The 20,795-nt window shown below is 46.6% G+C and overlaps 1 protein-coding gene across 1 annotated transcript in view; it reads left to right on the top strand.

The window, feature by feature from the left end:
• The window catches only part of otc (ornithine transcarbamylase), a 147,587-nt gene extending 140,703 nt beyond the window's left edge, over nt 1-6,884 (top strand). The window contains exon 10 of the mRNA XM_072513886.1: nt 6,541-6,884. Coding sequence (XP_072369987.1) covers nt 6,541-6,600 — 60 coding nt within the window. The 3' untranslated portion in view covers nt 6,601-6,884. The remainder of the gene's footprint in view (nt 1-6,540) is intronic.
• Nucleotides 6,885-20,795: the final 13,911 nt, after the last annotated feature.

Genomic DNA, 20,795 nt, shown 5'->3' with positions numbered 1-20,795 from the left:
CTTAATGTCTCAGCAGCCAAAGTGCTTTTGACCACTCTCCTTATTTTCTTTGTTTCCCACACAAGAGGGCAACATTTACCATTGTTCCCTTCCAAAAAATTATAAAACCTCCTGCGCTTGAAACCCCATCACATAAATTTGCATGGGACGCGCCACTATAAACTATGAGTTTTAAGTACCTACGGTCACCTAAAACCAGGAACCTCAAAAGACACTCCTGCAGTTTTAGTTTGGCCAACGCTTTATTTGCTCTTATTATGTCTTCCACTTTGGGATCATTCATTTTTGTACTCAACTCTAAGACATCAAAACTCACGTCCGGTCTAGTCTGTCTACCTAACCAATTCAGTTGCCCAATTAAACTTCGCAGTTGCTCTTTTTCCATCTTTGAAACCATTGTGTCTTTTTGTGAAACCCGGCCACGGCTAATTGCTATTGGGCTGATGCTTTCCAAATAAGATTGCTGACGTAAAGTTGCCCCTAACTTAGTCTGTCCAATTTCCAGTCCAATATATTTAAATGCACCGGAAGCCTGACTTCCAACCCTGAATTCTTTCCTTAAACCAGAGATTACAATAGCTTCGAAATCACTAGTTACACCCCACAAAAAATCATCGATATGCATCATAAAGATGCCAGAAAGATTTCCTTTATAGTGCCAGAAAACATTGCCGGATCTACTTTCAACTGGCAACAGCCTAACTTTAACAAGACTGACCTTACCGAAAAATACCAGACCCTAGGTCATTTAATCCATATACACATTTGTTCAACTTCCAGAGTACCCTTCTGTGTTAGCTGCCTTTTTAGGAGTAAGGAGAAAAATGTCTCTCTGGAGCTGATGCCACTGCAAGAAGGCAGCTTTTATATCTATAGATTTGCATTCCCATGCCTTTGTGGCTAATAGAGCCAAGAAGATCTTTAAAATAACCTTTCTGGCCGTAGGTGAATCTACCCTTAAATCCTGATCTTCTAAGTTTTCTTCAAATCCCCTCGCCAGAAGCCTAGCCTTTGCCTTATAAGTTCCATCCGGAAGAACCTTTTCCGTGCAAATCCTTCTGTGGGATAGAGCTCTTTGTCCCCTATCCGGTACTTCCGTGTATACCCTAAATTCACTCCAACTATGCAGTTCTTGCTGTTTGGCAACTTTGATAACTTTTTCATCTAACTTATTGGAAGCCACCAAAATCCCACGTGCATGTGGGCTTCTACTCCTATTAGTATTTGTAGTCTTACTCATGTTCCGAGACGTTGATAAACTACGTCCCCTCTCCCGCCTGGTATCTCGTTCTGTACTGCTACTGCTTGAACTTTCCCTTTTGCTGTGGGATGACCTTTCAATAGTTCTCGACCTTTTCCTGCGGACCTGGTCACTATCCGATGTACTATCTGAACTGGCACTGCGTTTCTGTGCTCTTCATTTTTGAATTTCGTGTTCCCAATCCATTGTCTTGACTCCCTCCCCTGAATGCTGTACATTCAACCAATGTTTATATTTTCAGGTGGCCTTCCCTGCTCTACTAATAAATCTACAGAAATCCTGTCTATATCAGCTAACTGGTCTTCATAGTTCTGTAACACGTGCGTACCAGATGACCCTGGTTCCTCGTCATGCCTGTCTGCTCTGTCTAAATTAAAACATTTGTAATCTGTACCCATTATCCTTGATGAATGGACCCTAACAGTGTGATTGCCATGTTGCAAAATAATTGTTTTGCCATCTATGCCTATGATCTTCCCTGGACCTTTCCATTCATTATGTCTCTCTTATAGTATACTATGTCTCCTTGCTGAAAAACGGTATTTGATAGCCGTACATTATGCCTCAAAGCTCTGCTAATTCTTTCAGAGACTTCTGCTTCCATAAAAGCTTTTCTACTGCTATGTAATGCATTTAAATGTTCAGCAAAGGCAGAGCTAACTGTAATCCTTTCCCAAGCTGAAGGCTGGTCATCCAAAATGGACGGAATTTTAGGTTTTCTACCAAACACTAATTGATAGGGACTATAGCCCCCAACCATCTGCAGTGAATTCTTTGCATGTACCGCCCATGCTAAAGCTGAATTTAGCTTGCAGTTTGGTCTATCTGCCAAAATTTTCCGGAGCATGTAATCTACCGCACAGTTTCTTTCACACACCATTACTAAATGGGCTTTCTGCAGCCGTATTCGGAACTGTGATATTCACGTTTTCACACATATCCCTAAATTTATCATTAGCAAATTCTCCCCCATTGTCCGTAAGGAATTTTGCCGGTGGGCCAATTGATCCAGAATTACTCTCTTTTCTTTACTTCGTACAATCGTTGATTGACTAAATCTGGTTGCTAAATCTATAAAATGCAAAATAAATATATTATTGGCTTTATCCCAGATCTTAAGGTCCATGGCCACAATGTTGTTAAAATCCCTGGCCAAAGGTAGGGTTACTATCGGTCGTGCTGGTGTCCTTCTGTACTTCCTATAAACAGCGATCACTACCCTGTTCTATTAGCTTAGTATAGTCTTCATCCCTTACCCCTGCATCCTTTAATAAATATTTAAGCCTCCGAGGAGACGGATGCGCAAATTGCATATGCAGTTTTAATACAAGCCTTTTATCAGTTAAAGTCCCATTTTCAACTGCAATTAACACATCCTTAACAACTGTACTTGAAATATTATTTGTCAGTAATGGAATACAATAATGTCCCGACTGTGTAAATTGTAAGTCCACTGACTTTCCAAAAACTGTTGCCTTCTCCTGTTCCATATCCAGTTTCATGTGTGCTTTCTTCATCGACGGTCTGCTCAGAAGCAAAGGTATCTCACTTGATACAACGTCCGTGCTAATGAAATGATTCACTCCGGCAATATTGCAAGGGATCACCACACTTTTCAGCGACTTCAGAGTATTATCATCCCCAAACCTGAAACTTGTGGAACTTTCAAATTCCTTAACCTTGTTACGACTTTCAGCATTCAAGGAGTCCAGGTAACATTTTAACCAGTCAATTCCACACACAGTAGATGTGCAGCCATTGTCCAATACAGCATAATTGAAGGATTCTGCAACCAACACCCTCATTACCGGCGTAAAACTGCTTGTTAATAGGACAATGCCTTCTTTCTGGTCACTATCTTTTTCCTCTTCTGACTCTTCCGTGTCATGTGTCGCTTCAAACACTATTATAATGTGTTGGACAGTTGAAAGCATAATGGTATTGAGAGTCACATCGAAAACATTGATTTATCATGCCCCGTGCATTTCTGGGGTTAACCTTCCTATTGTAGGTTCTAACTGGGTTTCTGTCTTCATAATTTCCGGGTCCCGATCTCCTTCTATAGTCTTGGAATCTGTTTGTAGCCATACGATTTCGCCATCCTGTTAGTTGTGTATCTTCCATATTCTGCCTTATTGCAGGCTGACCTATTTGAGTCCTCAGAGCCATCGGCATCAAATGTTTCCCCAAAAACCTTTTTAAAGCTTCTGTCATCTGATCGAATAAGGTATCCTTATCCGCAAACTGAACTCCTGTGAAAACCAGGAGCCGATCCATGTTGCTCACTCTAGCACAGTCAAGTAATTTAAAGGCCAACACAGACCGTGGAAATTCCAGGTTGTGATTCTGCAGCCTTTTATATAGTCTGCCAAATTCCATTATGTAGTCTTCAATGGAAAAATCCTCTATTTTCCAGAACCTATCAAAATCCGACCATGCTTCATACGCACTTAACAAGTCGTCCTTATAAATCTTATCCATATAACGTAATAGAGTCAGCAGACTTTCTTCTGAATCTAACTCTTTCTATTCCAGCTCAGAAAACACTTTGCTCTGGATTTTACTGTCATAAGGTAGAGAAAGAGCCAATGCCATACCTTGTTTTCTGTTTCCCAAGGCAGTTACCTTAGTCCACATAACTAATGCACTTCTCCATTGGTCGTACGATCCCCTTTCAGAAAATAAGGGGGGGTAGTCATATCCAGCCATCTTTATCCTAGGTTCAGCCATATATCTTTGTTTTTTTTCTTCTCACTCACTCTTTGGTTTGGGCTGGAAAAGTTGTATCTTTCAACCCTTCACATTTGCACAGCAACCATCCTCTGCTACCATTTGTTAGACGTTTAGCTGCTGTTGTATAAAGAGTCAAAGGTACTGCTCCTTTTCCACAAACACCTTTAATTTACTTCAACAGACTGTGCACAAAACTCTAACATCACATCACCTGACACAAAGGCCACCTGAAGCCCCTTTACATATCAGTGTCAATTATTGGATACTTAACATAAATGAGACAACTGATTGGAATGTCTCTAAACCCATTACTTACTTAACAGGGAGGAGGCATAAAAATGACGAACAAGGGTAGGAAAACCAATGAAGGGAGGGCCGTGAGACGGATTGTTTATATGGACCATGTTGGTTGGGGTCTATGTTTGGGGGGGATGGCTCTGTCATTGTGTTTTTTTTATCTTTATTGGATTTTTCTGTTTAAAAGTGTTAAAATGATAAATGCCTTAATAAACAATTTTCTAAAAAAGAAAATTAGGGAGAAGGACTGTAATGAAATTAAAGAGATTATATAGACAGGGAGGAGGTTCTGAGTGGTCTGGCAGGCTTAAAAGTGACAAATTTCCAGGACCAGATGAAATGTGTCCCAGGCTGTTGAGAGAGGCAAGAGGCAGGGGCACTGGCAATACTTTTAAATTCCTCTCTGGCCACAGGAGAGGTGCCGGAGTACTAGAAGATAGCCAATATAGTGCCATTATTCAAGAAGGAAGGGATAAACGGGGAATCTACAGACCAGTCAGCCTAACCTCAGTGGTAGGGAAACTATTGGAAGCAATTCTGAGAAACAGAATTAATCTGCATTTGGAGAAGCAGGGATTAACCAAGCACAGTCAACATGGTTTGTTCAAGGGAGGTCATGTCTGACCACCTGGGCAGGACAAACAAGTCAGGGGAATACATAATAAATGGCTGGACCCTTGGAAGCACCAAGGATCAGAGGGATCTTGCTGTGCATGCATACAGACTCTTAAATTAGCAGAGCAGGTGGATACAGTGATTAATAAGGCATATAGTATACTTGCCCATATTATCAGAGGCATGGAGTTTAAGAGCAGGGAGGTTATGCTGGAACTGTATAAAATGTTAGGCCACAGCTAGAGTACTGTGTGCAGTTCTGGAATCCACATTACAGGAGGAATGTGATCACACTTGAAAGGGTGCAGAGGAGATTTACCAGGATATTGCATGGATTGGAGCGTTTTAGCTGTGAAGAGAGATTGGATAGACTTGGATTGTTCTCCTTGGAGCAGAGGAGACTGAGGGGGGTCATGATTGAGATGTGTAAGACTATGAGAGGCATGGATAGAGTAGACAGGAGGAAAATTTTGGTCCTTGGTGGAAGGATCAATGACCAGGGGGCATAGATTTAAGGTAAGGTACAGGAGGTTTAGAGGGGATGTGAGGGGAAACATTTTCACCCAAAGGGTGGTGGGAGTCTTGAACTTGCTGGCTGAAAGGATGGTGGACTCAGAGATCCTCATAATATTTAAGATGTATTTAGATAGGCACTTGCAATGCCAAGGCACACAAGGCCATGGGCCAAGTGCTGGAAAATGGGATTAGAATAGTTTGGTGGTTGTTCTTGACTGGTGCAGATACGATGGGCCGAATGGCCTTTTCTGTACTGTAGACCTCTATGACTCTACAACTCTCCAAGAATGTGTTCCTCCAATTCTGGCCTGGTCCCTGAGCTGTGGAATTCTTCTCTAAACTTCTCAGCTTCAATACCTCTGACCACTTTTCAGATCTTCCCGAAACCTACCTCTTTGAGAAAGATTTTGATCCTCTGTCCTAATGTTGCCTTGTGTGGCCCAGTGTAAGTTTTTTGGATAATGTTACATTTTGCTACACTTATAGGTTCTATAGTTTGACAATGTTACAGCTGATAAATAAATGCAAGCTGTTAGTGATGATGACAAAGAAATTGATTATACTTTATGTAGTGCTGAAGTGGGAAGTATGAGTTCCACTTCCAAAGGAGGCAAATCAGCTAAACTGGGAGGGAGCTGTTCAACTAATTAGTCACCAGGCCGCCAAATACAATACTTCTTTGGGTAAGAACAGAGGTTTAAATATATCCACGCTGAACAATATCTGCATTTAATAATTTATTTGTATATTGTGCCCCATGTATCAAGCATTAGATGTAAAGTGAGAGTCACAAACTTACATTGCTCATATTTTGTTTGCATTTGTGCCCCAATTACTGTCCTTGTTAAAACCTTCATTATCTTCATGTGGACTATAACCATTGACCACCAACTGGGATATCTTGCATTGGGAAATGGTTCCAACTACTTGTTTTTAGGACTGAATAGGATCCATTACAATGAAGCATTCTATCTACTCTCGTCACTGCAGAAGCTAGCTGACCTTGAATGTCAGAAACCAAATTTATACGTCCCCCAGCGAAGCCCAACATTGTATGGCTGTTGAATTATCATTGTTTAAATATGAACTGTCTCTAGTTTGTGTCTTTTTTTTCACAGGGTGCAATGGTGAGCATGCTTACAGATTATTCTCCAACAAGTGCCAAGCCAACATTCTGAATTCTGTCCACAATGCAATGGAAGGATAATATGGGAAAAAAAAACAAGAAACTTTTAACTGTATAATTCTTTTATATGTAATTAATCATTTCACTACCACATGATTCTGATATGACTTACTACTGGTAATCAAATAGAGACTAGCTGTTCACAAGAGATCTTTTGATCAATGAAACAATGGAAATATGATGTATAGGCATCTCAGCTCATCACTCTGAATCCTCCCCTGCAATCCAAAATCCACAATGCAAGCAAAAGACTAAATAAAAACAAACTCCAGAAAATCTGTAACTGTACTCTTCTTTGACTTGCTCAGCTAGATTTTGCCGGTACACATTATTTACTGGATAAAGAAACAATATATTTAACTGTTCTTTCTTTTCTCTATCTCTCCATATTGTTGTTCCTTTTTTTTCTGTGAATTAGGGGCAGACTGAAAGTGTCATTTTGAGCAGAATTGTCACTCTGGTAACATGACTGGAGATATTGGATTGTTATCCAGTACAGTCTAATTCCTGATTTATACTGCCCATCAGACTGCTGGGAGGCCACAGACCTATCTTCAACCATAGCCTGAGTTTAACCTTTCAGTTGCTAAGTCTTGACAGTCAGTATTAGTCGATAAGCATAGCATCAGCTACTTTCACATTGACTTATGAGGATTAATTTTCCAATTGCAAAGTCCAAGCTTAGAGCCTTGCCTACCAGGGGCACATCAAAGAATTGTGTGCCCAATCCATGATTTTCCATCCATTAATTTTAATGAAAGGAAAGTCACACAATTTCCAATACTGGGACTGTATAGTCAGAAAACCTACCTTTTGTTCTATTTACCAAAAATACGTAAAGAAGAAATGATCTTGGAGTAAGTCAGCCACTGATGCACCATTCCCATTCAACCTGGTTATAGCACCTCGGAAGTTGGCTGCTGCACAACCTGTTCTGAAATGTTTGTATTCATCTTTAGGGATTCACACTTTCATCACTATCTTTTTCACCACTGTACTCTCCTTGGCATGAGCTGAAGGAGTCCAAATCAGTTTTGGATTTTCACCTAATAGATTATATTATTGGTGAATGCCCAGAGCACTGTATTTGCCATCTTAGACAATGGGCTGATGGTAGTGAGTGTCCCAAGGTTAATGTGATGGCTGTGGACAGGAATTCAAAAATATTAATAGGAACGTACCTAAAGCTGTGAGTTCAAATTCCTAATTCATATAGTGGGAAGAGCGTCCAGCTAGCTTTAGCTTGAACGACAGTAGAAGCAACTTGCATATTTGTTACATACAGAAAATGAATCTCTTTAAGTGCTTCATTAGAAAATGAGTGAGAATGAGAACAGCTCTCTGGACAAGGGAAAGACATATTTACAGAAAGCAGTTAATGTTTTTGGAAGGAGGTAGCAGAGGGAGCCTTAGTAGCTGAATAAGCAGGTAGAAACACTGAAGTGGAAGGAATGGGAGATGAAAAATATACTGGAGGTCTTATGAGCACAGGTTGCTTATAGCAGTGTGGGTATTAAGGAGATTGCAGAAGTAAAGCAGTTCTTCAGGAATGCACTAAGGCGGAAGATGTTATAATCTTTATTGTTGGCAAAGTGAACAAGTTTTAAGTGTAAGTTAAGCCTCTGCTGTGTACGTTGTCAAGATAGAGCTCCATGGTTCGAAGCTTTCAGTAGACTCAATCTTGAATCCGCCAGTACTGAAAGCTCCAAACCATGGAAATCATTCTCGACAACTTATACAGCAGAGGCTTAACCTTGGAAGGTCAACCAAAACATAGAGTTTATTTAGAAGGTGTTAACAATACAGGCTGTGATGTTAGACTGCACATTTGCCCACGCAAATGGCCAATCCGATGATGTCATGTGATGAAGAAACACTGGAAATAATATAAATAGAGACTACCGGTGACGTGCTGAGCGGATGCACATCAGGTGGCTCTTCTCCGAACCAGGACAAGAAAAGGCACTTTTAGTTTAATTTTGTCCAAATTTCCAAGAACAAAATCTATCAACAACTAAAGGAGGGTAATCAAGAAAAGATGCCAGTGAACAGGAACTCGAGGGGCCCTAGAGACGGCAGAATCGGCAGTAAGAGCCACGGCCAGCAGGCGGACGAGACAGCGGACCCACGAGGCAAAGGGGCCCCAACCAGCCCCTAAGCAGGAGAGAGGGTGGCCAATGACCCGAGCATCAGCCTCCTGGAGACAGATAGAAGAGCTTCCTGATGAAGGAGCTGACCGCCATGAAGGAGGCAATCAGGATAGAGACCCAGGTATTGGTCAAGCTGGCGGTGACGGTCATCATGCAGAAGGCAATCGACGAGCTGGGGGAAAAAGTGGCAACTCAGAATAGGATGATCCTCGACTTGGAAAAGACCTCGACGGACCAGAGCGACAGAATTGTCACCATGGGGACGGAGGGAAAAAAGTCGGTGGCGGCCCAGGGGAACTAAGAGAAAATGTCAAGGATCAGGAGAACAGGTCCCGATGACAAAAAATCAGGATCGTGGGGCTGTCGGAAGGTATTGAGGAAAAGACCCAATGAACAATGTCGCCCAAATGCTGGGCAACTTAGTCGGGAGAGACAGCTTCCCCAAATTCCCAGAGCTCGACAGCACACAGGTCACTCAGACCGAAACCCAAGGCCGGGGAGCAGCCGAGGGCGATTATCGCAAAGCTCCACTGACACCAGGACCATGAGAGGATTCTGCGGTGGGCACGGCAGACAAAAGCAAGCACCTGGGAAGGACATAGAATCAGAATCTAACAGGACATTGAGGCAGATCTAGCAAAAAGTAGGGCCGAATTTAACAAGCGGAATTTGTCCTGTACAAGGACGAGGTCCATTTCGATATGTTGTTCCCAGCTAGGCTCTGGGTCACGTGCCAAAAAAAGGGGCAATACTTCAACTCCCCAGAGGAAGCAAATTAATTTGTCAGAGCCAATGGCCTGGACAAGGGACAGGCATGGCTACAATGAGAGTTGTGCAGGGAAAGATTCTGCAAGAGCAAAAGACTCATTGGACAGTGAACATGTTTGCGTGGGACTGTGCTGCCTCGGTCCGATTATAAAGGGAAGACTGTGTCTTAGAAAGGAACGGGGACTGGGGAAGGCAGATGACGGTTTAAACAGTGAGACTGGGCAGTCAGTGGACGTAAGGAAAGGGCTAGGTTAGCCCACGGAGGGGGGCCACCACACTAGCAGAAATAGCTAGCACGGTCTGGGCAGCACGGTGGTGTGGCGGTTAGCACTGTTGCCTCATGGCACCGAGGTCCCAGGTTCGATCCCTGCTCTGGGTCACTGTGGAGTTTGCACATTCTCCCCGTATATGTGTGGGTTTTGCCCTCACCTTCCAAAGATGTGCAGGTTAGGTGGATTGGCCACGGTAAATTTCCCCTTAATTGGAAAAAATGAATTGGGTACTCTAAAATAAATTTTAAAATCAAGAATTAGCTAGCATGGGAAGACAGAAAGCAAGAGGGACCGCGGCGCACCTCCCACAGGGATGGAGCACCTTCTCCAGTTTGGTGGTGGGGGGTGGACACACAGGGAAGGGGAAAGCACAGGGGAGACGGGAAAGGGGAAACACAGGGGTGGGGGGCGGGGGGGGGGACAAATAAGGAACAGAGAAGGAGCTGGGTATCGTACAGGTCTCGGCAGGTGAGGAACAAGCAAAGGAAACAAGGTGGCGCCACAAGGAGCCACTTTGAAGGGAGCTTGGGTGAAGGGTAAGCCCAGAGTGCAGGGGCATACCCAGGTGCCGAGGGAAACCCTGGAGAGCAGAGGCCATCCTCATGGCGTAATGGTGACCATGGCCATTTTACACAGCCTCCTAACAAAGGGAAACCCTGGAGTGCAGGGGCCGTCCACCGGGTAAGTATGGTTGATCCCGCAGGAGCAGGGGGACAACCACCCCCCCCCCCCCCAACCAGAATGTCAGGGAACTGTACTGCCCGGTGAAAAGATCCAGAGTCTTCGGCCATCTGCGAAGCCTGAAAGACGACATAGTCTTCCTGCAGGAAACACACCTGAGGGAGAAGGACTGAGCGCTTGTAAGAAAGGGCTGGGTGGGACAGACGTACCATTCATGCTACGGGACAAGGGTTGGGGAGTAGCCATATTGATCAGTAAGAGGACAGAGTTCACGGCGACAAGGACGGTTATGGCCCAAAGAGGACGGACACCGGTAGTCCTGTTTAATGTGTATGCGCCCAACTGGGATGGCACGGGCTTCATGAAAACCATGGCAGAAATCCCTGAAATTGGCACGCACCGGTTGTTAAGACCATAAGACATAGAAGCAGAATCAGGCCACTCGGCCTATCGAGTCTGCTCCGCCATTCAAACATAGCTGATATTTTTCTCACCCCCATTCTCCTGCCTTCTCCCATAACCCCTGATCCCCTTATTAATCAAGAACCTATCTATCTCTGTCTTAACGACAGTCATTTGGCCTCCACAGCCTTCTGCGGCAAAAAGTTCCACAGATTCACCAACCACTGGCTGAAGAAATCCCGCCTCATCCCTGTTTCAAATAATCGCCCCTTTAGTCTGAGATTGTGTCCTCTGCTTCTAGTTTTTCCTACAAGTAGAAACATCCTCTCCATGTCCACTCTATCCAGGCCTTGCAGTATCCTGTAAGTTTCAATAAGATCCCCCCCTCATCCTTCTAAACTCCAACGAGTACAGACCCAAGGTTCTCGACCTGAAGAGCTCATACGACAAGTTCTTCATTCCAGCGATCATTCTTGGGAATCTCCTCTGGACCCTTTACAATGCCAGCACATCCATCCTTAGATATGGAGCCCAAAACTGCTCACAATACTCCAAATGGGGTCTGACCAGAACTTTATATAGCCTCAGAAGTACATCCCTGGTCTTATACTCTAGCCCTTTCAACGTGAATGCTAACATTCCATTTCCCTTTCACCACCAATGCCTTCACAATCTCCTCGGCTATCTCTTTTAGAACCCTGGGGTGTAGTCCATCCAGTCCTGGTGACTTATCCACCTTCAGACCTTTCAGTTTCCCCAGGACCTTCTCCTTAGTGATAGCCACTGTACTCACCTCTGCCCCCTGATACTCCTGGAGCTCTGCCATCACACTAGTCTTCCACCATGAAGACTGATGCAAGGTAATTATTCAGTTCGTTTGCCATTTCTGTGTTTCCTATTAGTACTTCTCCAGCCACGTTTTCCAGTGGTCCAATGTCTATTTTTGCCTCTCTCTTACCTTTTATATATTGAAAAAAACTCTTCCTATCTTTCTTTATATTACTAGCTAGCTTGCACTCATATTTCATCTTCTCTCCCCTTATTGCTTTTTTAGTTGTCCCCTGCTCACTTTTAAAGGCTTCTCAATCCTCTGGCTTCTCATTAATCCTCGCCACTTTGTATGCTTTTTTTCTCTGTTTTTATGCTGTCTTTGACTTCCCTCGTCAAGCATGAATGCCTTGTCCTCCCCTTAGCATGTTTCCTCCTCCTTGGGATGAATTTCTGCTGTGTGTCACGAATAAACCCCAAAAACTCCTGCCATTGCTGTTCCACTGTCTTTCCTGCTGGGCTCCTTTTCCAAGTAACTCTGGCCAGCTCCTCTCTCATGTCTTTATAGTTACCCTTATTTAATTGTAATACCATTACATATGATTCCAGCTTCTCCCTCTTAAACTGCAGGATATTGTGGACACTGCTCCCTAAGGATTCCTTCACCTTAAGTTCCCTCATCAAATCTGCCTCATTAGACATCACCAACTCCAGTATTGCCTTTTCCCGAGTGGGCTTTACCACAAGCTGCTCCAAAACACCATCTCTTAAACATTCCACAAATTCCTTTTCTTGGGATCCACTACCAACCTGATTTTTCCAGTCCACCTGCGTATTGAAGTCCCCCATGATTATTGTGATATTGCCTTTTTTACATGCCTTTTCTATCTCCTGATTTATTTTCTACCCCACATCCTGACTACTGCTAGGGGGCCTGTACATCAATCCTATCAGGGCCTTTTTACCTTTGCGATTCCTCAACTCTACCCACAGAGATTCTATGCCTTCTGATCCTATATCGCTCCTTGCTATCTTGCAATCGATTTAGCTTCATTCCTTACGAACCATGCAACCCCGCCCCCTTTGCCCATCTGCCACTCCTTTCGATAGGACACATATCCTTGGATATTTAGATCACAGCTCTGCAGCGACATCTCTGTGATGCCCACAACATCGTACGAGCCAATATCAATGTGCGCAACAAGCTCATTTACCTTGGTCCCTATGCTGCGCGCAGTAAGATACACTACCCTCAGTCCTTCATTGACCACCTCCCTTCTCACACTGATCATGGCGGGGGCGACCTCAACTGTGTACAGGGCCCATTGACAGACCGATCGAACCCCAGATCGTGGAAAAGGATGGGCATGGCCAGAGAGCTGGCAACATTCATGGAGCAGATGGGGGCGGTGGACCTGTGGCGGTTCCTACACCCGGTGAGAGGGAATTCTCGTTCTTTTTGCAGGTCCACAAAGAATACTCCAGAATAGACTTCTTTGCAGTGGGGAAAGCGGTGCTTCCAGGAAAAGTAAGAGCGGAATATTTTGAGATAGTTATCTCCGACCACGCTCCACATTACGTGGGTATGAGGTTGGGGACGGGTCGTACCCAGTTTCCCACGTGGAGGTTGGACACGGACCAACTGGCCGAGAAGGTCTTCTGCCAAAAATTATCACAAGCCATCGGCAGGTATGTTACAAATAACTGGAATGGGGAAGTCTTACCTTCCACATTCTGGGAGGCACTGAAGGTGGCGATTAGGGGAGAGGTTATAGACTACTATCTGTGGTATATTTACTGGACTGGTAAACCAGAGACCAAGTTTATGCTCTGGGGACCCAGGTTTGAATCCCACCACTGCAGATGGTGAAATTTGAATTCAATAAAAAATCTGGAATCAAACCATTGTCGATTGTCATAAAAACCCATCTGGTTCACTAATGTCCTTTAGGGAAGGAAATCTGCCATCATTACCTGGTCTGGCCCACATGTGACTCCAGATCCACAGCAATGTGGTTGACTCGTAACTGCCCCCTCAAGGGCAACTAGGGATGGGCAATAAATGCTGACCCAACCAGCGACGCTCACGTCCCACGAACAAATAAAAAAAAGGAAAGCAATGCACCAACTTCGCCAGACACGGGGACCTTCTACGAACACAGGGAAGAGACTGGCCGCCTACTGGCTCACCAGCTGAGAAAGAAGGCAGCCATGAGGGAGATAGCGCAGGTGAAGGATAGCAGAGGCAGACTGGTAATTGAGCAAAAGGAGGTCAACCAACCTTTTGAGACCTTCTACCGAGGGCTGTACACCTTCGAAACCCCCGACAGGGATGTGGAGATTAAATAGTTCCTCGATGGACTGGACATGTCAGTTGTGGGGGACGACAGGCGGGGGAAGCTGGAAGCACCAATAGGACTGGGAGGGATCATGGAGAGTATCAGCTCCATGCAGGCGGGGAAGGCGCCGGGACCCAACGGGGTTCCCGGAGGACTTTTATAAGAAATTTGCACCAGGCCCTGGCCCCCCCACCAAGGGACATGTTGGCAGACTCGTTAGAGAATGGCACCCTTCCTCCTACACTAGCACAGGCCATGATATCGCTGATACCTAAAAAAGACAAGGACCCGATGGTTCATATAGATCCATTTCACTGCTGAATGTAGGCGTGAAGATACTCGCTAATGACTGGATTCATCTCATGGGTGAAACTCTTGTACAACACCCCCAAGGCGAGCTTTCAGACCAACACCACCAGCTGAATACTTCCAGCTACACAGAGGGACAAGGCAGTGATGCCCACTGCCTGCGCTCTTGTTCGCCCTGGCAACTGAACTACTGGCGATCGCTCTGCAAGATGCGAAAAGCTGGAAGAGGAGGCACAGAGCTCTATGTGGATGACCTGCTCCTCTACATCTCGGACCCACAGAATGGCCTGAAAGCAATCATGCAACCTCTGAGAGAGTTTGGAGCAACAGTACCAACCTAGGCAAAGGCGAGGCATTTCCAGTGAACCTAAATGGGGGAGGGACAGAGCTGGAGGGACTACCATTCAAACTAGTCCAAAACAAATTCTGCTACCTGGGGATCCAGATAGCCCATGACTGGACACTGATCTACAAGTGGAACCTGACCAGTCTGGCAGAGAAGTCAAAAAGAACCTGCAGAGGTGGGATGCACTAACGCTTTCCCTGGCGGGAAGAGTGCCGACGATCAAAATGAACGTACTGCCAAGGTTCCTCTTCCTGTTCATATCCATACCGATCTTCATTCCCAAGGTCTATTCCACAAAGTAGACAAAATGATTATGGTATTTATGGAAGTATGGGGGGGGTTAAGAACCAGAGGTTCAGCATCCTAAGTTGACCCTGCAAAGGAGGAATACCATGGGCGGTCTAGCCTTACCAAATCCACTGGGCGGCCACAGCCGAGAGGATGAGGGGATGGATACGAGAGCCAAACATGGAATGGGTGAGGCTGGAGGAATCCTCCTGCAAGGGAATGACCCTCGGAGCACTCTCCACGGCTCGGCTCCCATCCCCCCCCCATCAAAGTACACATCCAGTCCAGTGCTGGTAGCCACACTGAAGAACTGGAATCAAATGAGGCAACTTTTTGGTTTAACCGAGATGTCCTCCATGGCGCTCATCTGCGGCAACCACAAATTCACACCAGCCATGCTCGATGCCACCTTTAAAAAATGGAGGCAGGACGGGGGACGCTAGCGGTGAGGGACCTCTACATAGGGGACAGACTCGCAACCTTAGACGAACTGACGGAGGACCTGGACCTACCAACGGGACAGGAGCTGAGGCACCTCCAAATTAAACACTTTCTCCAGAAGGAAATGGCAAAATACCTCGAGAGACACTCTCCCAGAGGAACTAATCAACACAGACAATAAGGAGGAGGGGAACTGTGGGAACATATACGGATGATTGCTAGACAGATCAAGGCTACCACTGGACGAAACTAGATGGAAATGGGAGGACGAATTGGGGATGGAATTGGGTTTAGGACTCTGGAGTGAAGCACTGAGCAGGGCCAACTGCACCTTCTCCTGTGCTAGGCTAAGCCTTATGCAGTTTAAAGTAGTGCGAAAAACCATCTGACTAGAACCTGAATCAGCAGGTTCTTCCCGGAGGTGGAGGGCAAATGTGAACGGTGCCAGGGAAGCTCGGCCAACCACGCCCATATGTTCCGGGCCTGCCTTCTTTGAGGCGATGTCGAAGGTTGTGCGGGGGAAGGTGGAACCATGTGCGAGAGTGGCAGTCTTCGTAGTATCGGAGCAGCCAGACCTTCATATGGGGAAGAGGGCCGACGTCCTGACTTTTGCATTGCTAATCACATGCCGGAGAATCCTGCTAGGCTGACGATCGACAGCACCACCCACAGCTGCAGACAGGCTGGCAGAATTTCTCTGCCTGGAGAAGATCAAGGACACCATCCGATTGTCAGACAAGGACTTCGCCAAAGCCTGGGCCCATTCATCAGCCTTTTCCAAGACCTGTTTGAGGCAAACAGCGACTAGGAAGAGATTGGGGGCAGGGGGGGGGGCGAGAGAGAGAAAGACAAGGGAGGACACGCACAAGAGGCAGGGGCAGAGAGGGGAGGGGAGGGAACGGAAAGTATCACAAAGAAGGCACAAAATGAAGCACAGGGTGGGGGCAAGGGGAGGAAGTGAAGTGTAAGGCAGGCCCCCTCCCCTTTCCCAACACCAAACAACAAACAATATGTGAGCAGGAATTGACTCAAATATTTAAACCATGTGGGTTTTTTTTTTAAACTGCGGGAGGGGAAAAAGCGGAACATGCCTCCAACAGGGAGGGAGGGGGGGGGGGGGGGTGGAGCCCTTGTTAAAATTGTTGTACATAAAACACAAACTGGCTTGTAAATATCAGACACACTTGAGCTGCTACTTTGTAAATGCCATGTGCTTTATATGTTCAACTGTTATACTGTTCAAGATGGAAAATGGCAATAAAAATATATTTTTTAAAAGCAATAGTATAAAACACACCATTTTCCTCCCGCTTTAAATCAAAGGTCCCTGGCACACAGCAGAGGTTAGCTCGGTGTTTGGTTCTCTACTGAGGTATTGCTTTTGCTTATTGGTTTGATTAGTACCAGGGGCGCGATTCTCCACTCCCACGCCGGTTGGGAGAATCGCCTGGGCCGCCAAAATTTCCAGGGACTCCGGTCCAACGCCCTCCCGCGCGATACTCCCAAGCGGCGGGAACGGCCCGGTCGAGTTTCGCGGGCCGCAGGCCGGAGAATTGCCAGAGACACCCAAAATGGCGATTCTCCGGCACCCCCGCTATTCTGAGTGGCCAGGCCAAAACGGCGGGTTCCCCCCGGCGCCGTCCACACCTGGTCGCTGCAGTCATGGGCGGTGCGTGAACGCTGGGGGGGCGGCCTGTGGGGGGGCGAGGGGGGATCCTGCACCGGGCTTCACCTGGAATGTGGGGTGGACCTCCTTCCTTCCGTGGCCCCGCAAGATCCGTCCCCCATCTTCTTGCAGGGCGGACTTAGAGAGGACGGCAACCACGCATGCGCGGGTTGGCGCCGGCCAACCCGCGCATGCACGGATGACGCCCGTTATGCGGCGCCGGCCGCGTCATCTATGCGGCGCCGCTTTTACCCGGGCGACAAGGCCTGGCGCGTGTAGATGACGCGGCCCCGTTACTGGCCCATTGTCAGGGCCTGAATCGGTCGGGACCGGGCCGTCGTGAACCTCGACGCCGTTCACAACGGCGTGGCCATTTCGGCGTGGGAGTGGAGAATCCCGCCCCAGATTCTCAAGAAGGTCTCTTGGCAAAGCTTGATTTGGACTTTGTCGCTTCTGTCTCTGGCAGATTGGTTCTTGTTGCCAAAAGTTGACCCACATGTCTCCTCCATATTACATTGATGTGGAGATGCCGGCGTTGGACTGAAGTGAGCACAGTAAGAAGTCTTACAACACCAGGTTAAAGTCCAACAGGTTTTTTTCAAATCGCTAGCTTTCAGAGCACTGCTCCTTCCTCAGGTGAATGAAGAGGTATGTTCCAGAAACATATATATAGACAAAGTCAAAGATGCAAAACAATACTTTGAATGCGAGCAATTGCAGGTAATTAAGTCTTTATAGATCCATAGATAGGGGTAACCCCAGGTTAAAGAGATGTGAATTGTCTCAAGCCAGGTCAGTTAGTTGGATTTCGCAAGCCCAGGCCAGATGGTGGGGGATGAATGTAATGTGATATGAATCCAAGATTCCGGTTGAGGCCGTACTCATATTGCTATAAGTTTCTGCTCACCGATTTTGCGTTGTCGCGCGTCCTGAAGGCCGCCTTGGAGAACGCTTACCCGGAGATCAGAGGCTGAATGCCCTTGACTGCTGAAGTGTTCCCCGGCTGGAAGGGAACATTCCCGCCTGGCGATTGTCGCGCGATGTCCGTTCATCCGTTGTCGCAGTGTCTGCATGGTTTAGCCAATGTACCACGCTTCGGGACATCCTTTCCTGCAGCGTATGAGGTAGACAACGTTGGCCGAGGTCACATGAGTATGTACCACGTACCTGGTGGTGGTGTTCTCGAAGGTGAAGACGTTGTGATCCAGAATGAAGCGGATAAGTTGCAGAATTGCGTCTGGAGATTGGCAGTTGTCGGTGTTGAGTACTGAGGCTGTTGCAGCAATGCCGTCGTCATGGGGGATGTAGGTGTAGCTGAGACATCCATTGTGATGCGGAATGTTCCTTGTTCAACAGGTCCATGGGTGTTGAGTTTTTGTAGGAAGTCCGTTGTGTCGCGACAGAAGCTGGGCGTTCCTTGGACGATGGGTTTCAAGATGCCCTCGATGTAGCCAGAGAGGTTCTCACACAGACTCCCATTGCCTGATACGATAGGACGGCCTGGTGTATTTTGGGGAGGCAGTAGAGATCTCCAACGCGGGGAGTACGTGAGATGAGAGCACGTAGGGTGCACTGAAGGTCTGGATCCAAGGTCTTGATCAGTCTGTTGAGTTAGCGGGTGTTTTTCTTGGTCGGATCTGAGGGTAACTGTCTGTAGTGTTCCTGGTTGTTGAGTTGTCGGTACACTTCTTTGCAGTGGTCTGTTCTGGTCAGTATGACGGTGGCCCCTCCTTTGTCTGCTGGTTTGATGACAATGCTGCGGTTGGTCTTGAGAGCGCGGATGACGTTACATTGTGCTTGGGTGACGTTCGGGGCTGTCTTCTGAATGCGACTGATGAATCCGGCATTGACGCGACACCTGACGACTTGAGCATACATGTCGAGTCTAGGGCAGCAGCCTTCCGGAGGGGTCCAATTCGACTCTTTCCTCTTCGGTTGCCGCACCGCAGATCTCTCGGTCTGCTGTTCCGATTCATTGGTTGACTCATTGGGTTCGCTGTCGGCTTCTTGTGGTCTGTGGAAGAACTCCCGGAGCCTCACTTGCCTGATGAATTCCTCCATGTCTGCCGCAAGACTGATGGGGTCCATTTTGGTGGGGTGCAGAAATTGAGCCCTCTGCTGAGGACTTCGATTTTGTCTGGTTGAAGGGTGTAATCTGACAAATTGACAATAGATTTCCCTGTATTGATTTCTGCTGTGGTACTGGGGAGGTTTGGTTGCTGCTGGTGGTGATGCCGAGTTTCTCAAGCTACCTGTGTGCATATAGGTGGCATAGTATCATTGTCTCACCTGTTTGGCGGTGTTCCGCAGCTGGTCTGCTGCGTCCTGAGTGCAAGTTGAGAATATGACCTCTATCTTGGTTTCCAGGTTGCGGCGTCTGCTGTAGAGCTGGTGTACGAGGTGGTTGAGGAGTGTGAGAGAGCTGCGATGGCAGAATCTCTCAGCGTAGTCTGTGTTGTAGGTCGACTTGAGTGGATTTGTGATCGGTAGCCCATTAGTGATCTTGTCTGCTTTCTTGCATCTTTGTAGAAACTTAATGTCAGTGTCTTCTTGGCGATCCTCTCCACTTTGAGCTGGCAGTTTGCGGTGTCGATGGTAGCCATGATGTTGAGATGCCGCCGTTGGACTGGGTGTTTCTGGAACATACCTCTTCATTCACCTGAGGAAGGAGCAGCGCTCCGAAAGCTAGTGATTTGAAACAAACCTGTTGGACTTTAATCTGGTGTTGCAAGACTTCTTACTATATTATATTGTCTCGGGTTTGTACGGCGTGGGATACAGGTACTTTGTTGTTCTAAGATGATGGCAAGAATCCACTTTTCACTTATGCGGCGGGATGCACCGTCCCGCCGCGCCACATTTCTGCTTCACCCCGCCGGCGGGATGCTCCTACAACACCGGCCGGTCAATGGGGTTTCCCATTGTGGGGCAGCCCCACGCCGTCGAGAAACCCCCGGGCTGCCGGCAAAACGGAGCATCCTGCCGGCGGAGAATCCCACCCGTGGGTATAATTCCTTGTCAGAGCTTTGTGACCCTGGCGATAAATAAAACATTTCACCTTATTCTCCCATCATATGACCTGATCCTGCTGATTTTTCTTGACAATTTCTTTTGTGTTGGATGGTTTTAGCAAATTGAGTGCTGTGCTTAGCTGATGCCTAGCCTTTAGCAGCGCCAGAGAAACATGGGTTGTTGAGTGTGCTGTATTTATGCACGTGAGCAGGAATTGACTCAAATATTTAAATCATGTGGGTTTTTAAAAGAAAACACCCCCGATACTAAGAAAAAAGGGCAAAAAGTACAGTACTCTGGTGGGAGCCACCTCATGAGTCTTCCCCCTAAGTTACACCACCAGATGTCCTAACCTTGTTCTCCAGATACCTTCAATAAATGTTTCATTGTTTGTATAAAATGTTCTGCCAGCCCATTTGTGGCAGGATGATAAGGAGCCCATCGGATGTGTTGAATTCCATTCTTCATGTAGTGTGTGAACTCTTGAAAAATGAGGTGTGGCCCACGGGTTTTTCACGGTAATCAAATCTACTGAGGATTTCACCCAATCTCTCAATTGTTGAGTGTTAACTAAAATGAGAAACATACGCCCTTCAAATGGTCAGCATAATCGTTCAATTTTCCTTGAAGAAGTTGATGAACGGCTGCTACCTCCAGGCGACCCCCTGAATTGAATCTCTCAAGGTGAACTTAATCTTTTGAGCCAGAGAAACCCTGCCACGTCGCCAAGCCACACTCCTGATTT

Source organism: Scyliorhinus torazame, chromosome 8, assembly GCF_047496885.1.
Source record: "Scyliorhinus torazame isolate Kashiwa2021f chromosome 8, sScyTor2.1, whole genome shotgun sequence".
Taxonomy (NCBI): domain Eukaryota; kingdom Metazoa; phylum Chordata; class Chondrichthyes; order Carcharhiniformes; family Scyliorhinidae; genus Scyliorhinus; species Scyliorhinus torazame.
Note: the sequence above shows the minus strand (reverse complement) of the source record. Positions and strands in the feature narration are given on the sequence as shown.